This window comes from Pygoscelis adeliae, unplaced genomic scaffold, assembly GCF_000699105.1.
Source record: "Pygoscelis adeliae isolate BGI_AS28 unplaced genomic scaffold, ASM69910v1 Scaffold113, whole genome shotgun sequence".
NCBI lineage: Eukaryota > Metazoa > Chordata > Aves > Sphenisciformes > Spheniscidae > Pygoscelis > Pygoscelis adeliae.
The window spans coordinates 12719767-12730363 of record NW_008825108.1 but is presented as its reverse complement, the minus strand read 5'-3'; the positions used below and the strand labels follow the sequence as shown (position 1 = coordinate 12730363).

At 42.6% G+C, this 10597-nt stretch overlaps 1 protein-coding gene across 1 annotated transcript in view; it reads left to right on the top strand.

The window, feature by feature from the left end:
* The first annotated feature begins 8666 nt into the window (after nt 1–8666).
* ANO6 (anoctamin 6) overlaps nt 8667–10597 on the top strand; it is a 78461-nt gene continuing 76530 nt past the window's right edge. Inside the window, 3 exon segments of the mRNA XM_009327693.1 lie at nt 8667–8788; nt 10361–10409; nt 10480–10594. Of these exon segments, the coding sequence (XP_009325968.1) occupies nt 8667–8788; nt 10361–10409; nt 10480–10594 (286 nt within the window).

Genomic DNA, 10597 nt, shown 5'->3' with positions numbered 1-10597 from the left:
GCACCCTACCCATGGTAAGATGAAGGCTGTGCTGCAGTATTGCCACGGAATTTACTGTATCTGTTTAGAAACTGAACTTCATAATTAATGCAATACAAAAACATGGCAGTGAAATTGCAAATAAGTCGGTAGTGAGGGTGCAGATAGATGATTCTGAAGTGAACTTGCAAGCTAATATAAGCAGAGTTGATTTTCTTCTCGCTTGTTAGCAGTAAAAGGCTGTAACTCTATCCATGACTCTGCAGGGTATGCACAAAATTGATCAATGCAGAGGTGAACTCTTCACTTGAGCTGTGGTTATTGAAAACCATCAGCTGCTTTCAGGGGAATCAAAGTTGCTGATGGCAACACAAATACAGTAAAAGCATCCCGGCTGTTCTGAGGGGATATCGCATAATGGGGAACTGACCGATTTTTCAACAGTAGCTTCCACGAATGTGTTGCTGTGAGAGTTAGCGTGATTTAATGGGCTATCCAGCGTGGATGGAGTGTGCCCCAAACAACCTGAATTTACTGAACTGGTTTTGAAAGGGCCACAGCAATCATATAATTTCGTTTCTGCATACTTCAGTGTAATGTGGGAAATAATATACAGGGCTATTTTGGGTTGCAAGGGCATATTGGCTTAGAGAGAGATAGCGACACATCAGGCATGCTACCATGTTTATGTAGCTTCTGGACTGGCTGGCTGGCATCTAGTCAGCTCATAGCTTGGGCAAAATAAGCTCAAATCTGTTCACACCCTTCAGTGCATTGGCAGTGATGTGTCTCCACTCACATCCCCCTACTGAAACATCAAATTTAACAGAAATATTCTTGTGGTATTTGACTTTGGATTTACTGTTTCCCTAATAATTTTCCTTCAGAATGGAAGGTTAGGAAAAGCAAGAATGAAGAAGCAGGAGCTGTAGTGATTTGGTGTCTCAGACCCACGTTTGTGGGAATGGTCACACCTGTCAATGGGGAGGAAGATTTCTTGCTTTGAAACATAAATTTCCAGTTGCAACAAGCAGAGTTACTGTTCACAAAGCAATCACCATGGCTTCAAACTGCAGATCTGGAAAACTGCTGCAAAGCGTTAAATAGATCTCCTGGTACTCTGCAGGATCACAGTATGGCCTTGATCACTTGTGATCTACCAGTTCATCAGCATCCTGGACCCTGTGGTTAGGCACCTTTTTTCTGTAAAGAACTAGATGGGTATAGCACCTTTCAGAAGGAAACTAGCTTTGAGATGGAAGGGGAACGGTGACAACCTTTACCTGGAAAAGTTCAAGCCACATAAGAGCATTATGTATTTGCTGTATATCCCCTGGCCTGAATACAATACCTGATGTGAGGATGTTTCTGCTGCAGCCTATGTGGTCACAACGGAGAAGAGCTTCAGGTCTTCACACACCAGCCTGAGGAACATCTCTGGTTTTCCTTAGAGGAAGTCAACAAGTTCTTCATCCGCATGGCTAGCCTTTGATCCTACAGTGCTTGAACCCAACTAGCTGATTTCAGGAACCTGGGAGTCAGGAAAAATGCTCGTGCTATTTCTTGCACTTTTTTCCACAGCCACCCCCAGGCCATTTCTGAGTGCAGGATACTGCCACAGTCATACCTTTAGTTTGACCAGCTACTGCTGGTTTTCACCTCAACCATCAGGTGAGTGCTTTCAAAGGCTTTTATTTCTTGTTCAAGGAATTTTATGTGCCTACATTTGGGGGAGAACGAGGTTCCGTTTTATTCCTGTTTATCTCACCCTTGAGTTTCTCTGGGTTGGTAATACGACAGAGGCAAGGTGTTTGTAAGACGTCATTTCACAGCTCAGTTGTGAGCACGTTCACGTAAAGCCACATTCTGCCCTTGTTTACACTCTGCAGCTCCGGAGGTTTCGCTGGGGATTTGATGGAGGAAATAAGGTCAGGATGCAGCTCTTTGAGTCAAACCCCACCAAACTTACTCTGGCAAAAAAAGCTTGTGGGTTTCCTCCTCCTAATACCCAACGCAATGGAAGGAAACATATGCTCCTCCAAGTGACCATGGAAACTGGTGCCTGGGTTTCCAAGGTGATTTTCTGGCAAGTGGCCGAAGGAGGAAGCGGTAACAAAACAGGAACAAAACAGGATCCCAGGCAGCAGAAAACGTCCACATTCCTGGCAATGCAGCAGCCTGCTCTGAGGAGGCTGAAGCCACAGAGACAAACAGAGCAAACTCCTCACTTTAAAATCACTGTAGGTGTCAAACACACAGCAAAGGATGGGTAACTCAGTCTGCTGGCCCCACCTTCCTTGCACATCTACCTGTTTTCTTTCCTGCTTCTGTCTGGTGAATGATACGAGCCTTATCCAACTAACATCTTAAGACTCATATAAGCTCGCTTTCAATAGAAAATAAAAGAGCAAAATGACACAGGGAGAGAAAAAAGAAGCTGCTTAAAACTGACTCATACCTTGAGGTTAGGAAATTCTCACAGTCTTGTTATATATATAATTTTTTTTAATGCTTCATAGTAGTAAATAAGAGTGTGTTTTTCTATCTGGCATTTTGCAAGGCATGGAAGATATGTGACAAAGGATCAATTTCTCTTTAAAGTGCAATAAAGAGACTTTGCAGAGCACATCGGTATTCCTCCTGGGGCTCCAAACCAGCATACAGCAGAACCCCTCCTTCCACATCTTTCAGAAGGACCAGGACTCTCCTTCTGTGCCTGTCAGCATAATTTCTTCTTGGATTAAAGTTAAAATACAGTGAGGTGCAACATGGCACAATGGAGTGGAGGAGGAGGAAGGACTGATGACAAGACCATTTCCTTTTGCAGCAGAGAGGAAGAGGAGTTGATACACAGACATATGTGCTCCTCCAACTCCTGCGCAAGCATTAAAGCCTGTCACAGAACGCTCTCACATCATGAATTGTGGAGTCTACTGATGTACACCAGTTACATGACCACAAGCAAGTACAGACACAGCATCTAACAGCAGAACAACCCAGCAACAGGGATGTTAATGAAGATTAGACGAGGGACTGTTGCAAATTAAGACCAGCCCCAGCAGGAGAGCTACCCATCCTGATATAAAGTCTGCTCCAGAAATAGCAGAAAGCAGTTTCCTTTCTGCTGGAAGAGAAGGAGCCAAAGGAGTCAGAAGCTTCCCTCTACCTGTCGGGAGGAACTGCTGAATATCAAAATCACAAACATGAATCAGTGTTGCTAAGTGTTTTCTTGTGCGTTTATATTCATGCTTTCAGCTATAAGTAAAGCCTTATGAAGCTTGGTTGCCAGGTTCTTCATTAAAGCCAGAAGGTCCTATTCTATCTCTGCAGGATATAATTATTGACAAGTTATTTTAAGATTGTTTCATGGCCACAGGATAGAACCAAATTATCCTTAAAAGTGCTGTGAAGTAGTTTGACATTGTCTTCACTTATCTAATTGTGGGGTTGATTTCAGAATTCCTCTTTCTTCCTCTCTCTTCAACTTTTAATGGAAAATCTGTGCTTGCAAGTGGTGGGGGAGATGTACAACAGCATTCACTGAAAGCACTTTGCTTACCACAAACACAGAGCCTTTCTGGAAGCATGCAGAGGGAGCATTTACTTATCCCACTGAAGTACAATAAAAATGAACACTAGCTGCAGTGTGGGATGCATTGGCCACCGCAGTAAGGGGAGATGGTGACGATGAGGGAAGGGGATGTAACCAGCATGAGTTAGACCGAGTGTGCCAGGACAACCCTTTCTGACCTTATCATCGATAAACTCCTGTATGCATATTTGTCACAAGTTAAGTTCAGGTTTTTACTCCGAGAATATATATCCCACTGATAGCACTGCCCAGTGCAGCCTGAACACTCCGTTACACGACGTGGTTGTGTGTTCTCCTCTCCTTTACTTTCATATCCAGACTCTACCTGCACTTGGACAGGGTAATGCTGCACTACACTACTCAAATTAGCTTAACAATTTCCATGGGGTTCAGGTCAGTACTAAATGTAGCTCTTTGTATCTTCTCAGAGCGCTAAGACAAAATCTGTTTGCAGTCTCACAAGCGTGGGACATACCTTCTCCATCAGTTGAACATGATGCCCAGACACCGCAGGTCATTCTGCATGCAAAGGGCAGCAACACGCAGAGGTACTAGCACTGGCTTTGAAAGGACTAGTCATGTTAGTAATGTACCATACCTGAACTAACCAACCCATGCAGGTGACTTTGCCTTCCATATCACCTGCCTACAGTCATGTTTGTAGTTTACTGTGCGCTTGCAGGGTAAGGCAGGACGACTGAGAACATGCTCTCTCTTGAAGAATGAGTAAGATTTGCTACAGTCATTTCCTGTGACTTAGGGATGTCCAGACAGATATGGGACGAAACAGGTTTTTTGTAAGTACAATTAAAAAGTTGTAGAACTAGTATAGAACATCGCGGATGAAACGATTGTATGTGATTGTTCGTAATTTACCCGGTGAAATAACCCCATTAACTCCCTGAAATTTAAATATTCTGAACTATTTGAGTTCACACATTTGTGTTAGAAAAATAAAACTATTTGAACTCTGAGTCTATTATTCTAAGATATACATTGGCCATGTATAGACCTTTCCTAAGAATTAAAAGCTTTGTATTAAACACATTAAAAATATTAGATAAAAAGTTTGCCATATAATTACCATGTCCATATCCCATACTAAGGACAGCTAGCGAAAGAAGGAGCCAGCAGAAGACTTGGTAGCACTTATGAGGCTTCTACATGAAGTAATTACACATGCCACTGGTCTGAGATCAATTATTTATATCCTCTTTTATATACTGTAGCTCACATTTTATTGGCAATTGTTATTACCAATTCACTTCAATAGAGGGCAAAAGAGACTGAAGTTGTCATCTCAGACGGGAGGTTGCATGCAAGAGTGAGAATTAAGAAATCTCGAGCATTACATACAATTGGAAACATGACCAAAGTAAAAGAAAAATACTAGAGCTGTACAGGGTTTGGGTAATTTTAATTTCCCTTAATGCTTCACTGCTCTCCCTATCTGTGAATCATACTGAAATAAACACAGGAGCTTGGTGAAACAAAATGAACTCCAAACTCCTCACAGTCATTTTTCTCTAGTCTTGAACAGATTGTAAGCACTAATTTAACAGTACCAGGAAAAAAATATGGTTTGGTGAACTGGAAGTATATTCTCCTACATTTTCTTTTACTGACTTTTAATGCAGTAAATTTCTGAATAATTTGGTGCGCTTAAGGGAATTTCTTGTGATGAATGACCATTTTATTTGTTTTTATTTTCTCTCTGATTTTACTTTTCCATTAGAACACGGGCTTTGCAGGCTATCTAATAGAGCATTTCAAACGGTCTCTTTTCTGTTACTGAGTTTCAAACTCCTTCAGTAATGCTTTAAAATTCACCTGCTTTCAGACACAAAGGCACAATGTCCCAGCAGTTATTAAAAAGTCTAATGATTTATGAAACATGAAATAATAGACTTTGTTTGGTCTCTGGGATAATTACTTCTTTCATTCCACCTAAGAATGCAGAACAGAAAGACGGCTGTGTTCTCCATTCTGCAATGAATCCCACAGTGATGGACCGCTTTGACCTTCATATCCTTAAAGAATTCCTCACACAGTGATACTTGTCTCCTGCTATTCTTCCCAAATTTTGTCTGCACTGATATAATTTGCTGTAGTGGCCTTAATACAGTATCTTTCAATAACTGATAGCTTTCCCACAAAACACTTTCCCTCCAAGTTTATTTTTAAGTACACTTGACCTACCAGTCCTCCACATTTGCTGACTGTCTGCTTTCTTGATGCTCATCGTCTTTATTCTGCTAGGACTACGGTTTAAGCAGCATGGATTTTGTCCCCCAGCAGTTCACAAGCACTGTGAAAGACAACATTTGAATTCAAAATTATCTTGACAAATGAGAAAGAGTTGATCAAATGAGGAAATATAATAAAAGCAAGGGCACAGATGTCCACTTCGGAGCAGAAAATCAACTACAGAAATACAAAATGGGAAATAGCCTGACAAAGAACTGAACTGCAGAAATTAATCTAAGACTTATTGCAGAGTGCAATAGAAATATGAGTTGACAAGTGCTGCTGCAAAAAAAGGTAATTGTCGCTCTGGGGAATGTTAGAAGGAGCACCACATTCAAAACGGTACAGCAATCGTATTCACTGTGGGTGAGTCCTTACCTGGAATACAGTATTTGTTGTTGGGTGCTGTACCTTAAAATAAAGGGTTAGACAATGTCTTTCATTGTGTACAGAGGTACTGACTTGTAATGGAAATATTAAGATGGCAGAAATGAAGTATGAGTGGATATAGTTGCATAAGCACGAGAACAATGTAAAAAATGGATTATATTTATGAACAAGGACATAGTCCACAACAGTAAGATCGAGGACTGTTGTCTCTGTTAAGCCAAGGAGGCCTGCACTGCAGTAAAAACCAGACCACAGATTGCCTGTCAGCAGAAGACCCTACCCTCTAACAAGAGGAAGATGGGAAGAAGGTAACAGCACATCACATACGCCATTCCTTTTCCTTTTAGCCCAGCTAGAATTACAGACTATGGCCTTAAGGAACTTGGAGCAGACTTGCCTAAAATTTGTGGAGATGGAAGTGAGCAAAATGCTGATGCAAAAGCATCATGCCATAGTGATTTTTGGCTCTTGAGTATAAAAGACTTGTCAAAAAATCAGTTTGTCGTTGCTTAACAGATGTGATGAGGACCTGACTCCCGGTGTCCCGTCACAGAATCACAGAACGGTTGAGGTTGGAAGGGATGTCTGGAGGTCATCTAGTCCAACCCCCCTGCTCAAGCAGGGCCACCTAGAGCAGACTGCCCAGGACTGTGTCCAGGCAGCTTTTGAATATCTCCAAGGATGGAGATTCCATGGCCCCCTTGTCCTCTGTGTTGGACACAAGTCACCCTGGCCAGACCACCTGAACACTTACATCTTGGTTCTTCTAAGTATGTGTGTGTGAGAGTGTAAGTGAATTAAATCATTGAGAAAATGACTGTGAGTGGGTAAAGCCAATGTACTTAGAGATTTTGTAAAATAATATTACCTTCTCCTTCCATAGAGTCTCACACTGAATTTTTTACACTAACTTCTTAGCAAAGAGGAAAGCACAGACAGTGATACGTGCTGGAAGGCCGAAAGACCTGGGTTTGTGTAGTCCGGATGAGAAAAGCCTCAGAGCAAGTAAGGTGATAGTTTTCCATATGTGATATGTTATTATTAAAAGGACAACCACCAGCAGTTCTCATGGATGCCGGGAGAAGGACAAGAAGAAAACAGCTTCAATTGCTGCAAAACGATTTTGGCTGTGTATCAACAGAAGTGAAACCCTGGCAAGAGCTTACCTGGACACCTCACAGACTCCTCACCGGAGACTGTGAAGCACATGACCAGCAAATATTTGTCACCGATGTCTGGATATGTTCAAACCTGTCTTACTGCTGGGGGCTGGACCAGACCAGCGACCAACAGTGCATTTCTGATGCTCAGCACCAGACTTACTGCCAAAGGCCCTGTGACTCAGAGACCCTGGTGCCAGCCCAGATCCGTGTCAGTTAGAGACTTGGTGCCTGTGCCAAAGTTTTATCACCACTGGACTAAACAATTTCTTTTAGTCTCTTCCTGACTTATGTTGTTATGGTTGCTATGAAACCCTTACTCATGGAAGCAATTTTTCCACTGTCTCCGTGGACTTCTGCTCTTGTTTCTCACTACCAGGAATGTTAAAACATCTTTATTTCTTCTTCAATAGAATTGAAAACAGCCATGCTTGAACTGGGGGGAAAAAAGAATTTATTTTAGTCTAACTTTTTCATTTCAGATGACTTTTGAAAAACTCTGTTTGTCAGTTAGAGGTTACACAACTGCAATTCTTTGAGCGGATCTTTTGTCATTATCCGTCTGACAAAGAGATGGCAGCAGGGTGGTGCTGTTGCATTTTCCTCTTCATTTGCTTTTTTTTTTTTAATCTCTGCTTTTCAGGAGTAACAAAACCAAGCTTCTGAAGCTTTGGTGCTTGACCAAAAGTACACATGGAAATATTTGCATCAGGTATAAAGTTAAAAAACAAATAGCTATGCATTTTCAAAAAGTTTTATGGGAATTTTAGACACAGTACTCCCATTGCTTTTTCAGATAACTGCAAAACTCAGCTCTGAAGTAATCTATGAAGCTGAACATTCAGGTATTGAAGGCTGAATGAAGCCTACAAAATCTTCATGTTCTGTAACTGCTGGGAGAAATCTTACAGTGGGAGCAGGACTGAAGAGGTAGACCCTCTACCTGTATTTTTAGCAGGATCAAGTTAAAAAACCACATTTTGCGTATAGCCTGGTTTTGAAATGCTCCTCTTTTGTACACTTTTTTTTTTGCACTTTGCAGCTTTTTCATTACATTTTCATTCATGAAATGTGAAAATGGGAAGTACGTAACCAAGGTAACAATGATGTCCCTGGTGTGTATCCGAGAGCGCACAAATCTCATGTCACAGTCCTAAGCCAAGCTGTACCTTGTCTGTAACAATCCCTGCTCTCCTCCCATCATTTACGAAGTAAGATCTTACCAGCGGGACCACATTTTGGGGAGGACCGACAATGAAGGAGGGCAGCTGAATATTACACAATACAGGGATATAAAGATGTCGCTGCAACTGTTTGCTGGACACATTGAAACCATGCGGTGCCTGCGGCTGAGTCAGCCTGGAATAAACGCTCCTGGCAAGGAGCGGCGTAATTCACTCTCTCCTTGTAACCTCACTAAGTGCGAAACCTGACAAGTGGTTGTGACAGTGAGTAAGGCACATGCTGAGATGGCCAGAGGCAGACCGGCTGTGTCACAGGGCAGCACACCAGATTTCTAACTTGGGACACAAGAAAACACATGTCTTACTATGCATCATTACCCCGTACAATGGGTATCCCCCCATCATATTGCCCTCCTTCTCCGGTTCAGCTCTGAGGCTTTCTTCAGCTAACAGAGTGAGAAAAATGCTCAGTGTCAGATGGTGCAGGTAACGCTCATTTGCTAATACCGGTGCTGGCATCAATAAGGTCGAGACAGGTAGTTTCTGTTCTGATGATTTCACTTATGCCCTTGCAAACCATTTCCTCTCTTCAAGCAACCAATGTGAGGGGGTCTTTGCTAAGCATAGTTGCTCCAAAACTTCCCAATTAAATTTCTCAACTCATTTTTGTCTGAAAGTGCTTGCACTTAGACTTGCTGTAATGCCAGGCCCTGCTGTGACTCTAACCCACAGCTGCTTGACAACAGATAACCATATTAGCAAGTGACAAGCTTATCTAACAAATGGCTTTTCGTCCCAATTCTTGTTTGTACACTTTAGACATCCTAGGTCCTGTGGACCATTTTGGTATCAGCAAGAGACTAGAGATTGAAAATAGATTGCTTATAGGGTATTTAATTCTTTATGCAGAAAAATAAAAGGTTATCTTGCTGTTTTCTCCTTTCCCCAAACAGGACTCCCCCATTTCTTCAATTCATTTTTCCAGCCTCATTTCCATTTCTTCCCACTATTCAAGCTCAGTCCAATTCCTCTCTGGGCATCCCTCCAGATGTCTTTGTGTTTGAGGAACCCTCTACTTTCCCCGTGGAACTGATACATGTGAGCAGATTGGTATGTTGTTGAGCACTCAAATCCCTTTTTATGAGTACTTCTGCCCCCTCGGCGTTTCTGCATAGTGACAATTCTGCATTCCCCGTGTTGCAAAATTCTCCTAGTTTGTATCTGCAGACTAAGATGGAGGTGAGGACAACCTCTCACCTGCGAAACTGTCAACTGAGTTGAATACATCAGCAGAGTTCCAAAGATGGGCTGTTTATTCAGTCCTTGAGCCTTCCCTCTCCAACTTCTGCTACTTTCTCTGAATAACTCTGCCAATACTTACTGGTTTGGAGTTTTTTACGTATGTGGGCTTCACATTTTCAGAAGTATTTAGCAATGGTGAGTTCTTCAATGCCTGGGTGCATCATCTGACGTATTTTGAAAAGACCCAGGGGGTTCACTCCTGACCCAGTTTTCAAAAGGTAAACATACGGACGAAACCAGAGAAATCTTCACCCTGGATCCTGTTAAGAAAAAGTGTTCCCTAATTAGTTTTAAGATGGCGCTTGATCAGCTTATGATATGATCACGTATATGAGTTCTATGATACAGTCAAGTGCAAAAAAACAGAACAAAACGCACAATTATCAATATAATGTTTTTCCAACTTCCCCCTTTTAGTCATTCAGGATGCCATTAATGAAGTACGTAAATGCGCCTGCTTACAGAGCACGATTTTGATAACGGTCTCTGCCTCTCTCTGCCCATAGATCAGAAAGCGCCTTCTCCCCGTTCCGGCAAATGGCACGCCAGAAGGCGGTAACGGTGTAAGGACCGAGGCGACACGTTGCCCCTAGTCCCGAACCCCACCTAGAGCTCACCTTTCCAGAAGTTCAGCGGTTTCAGGCAGGAGCTGTGCAAGGCCGAGAGCAACAGGCCGGCCCCCCAGCCGGCAGCCTGCCGCCCGGCCTGCCAGGGCAAGGGCGGGCTCGCCTGCCGGGAAGGTG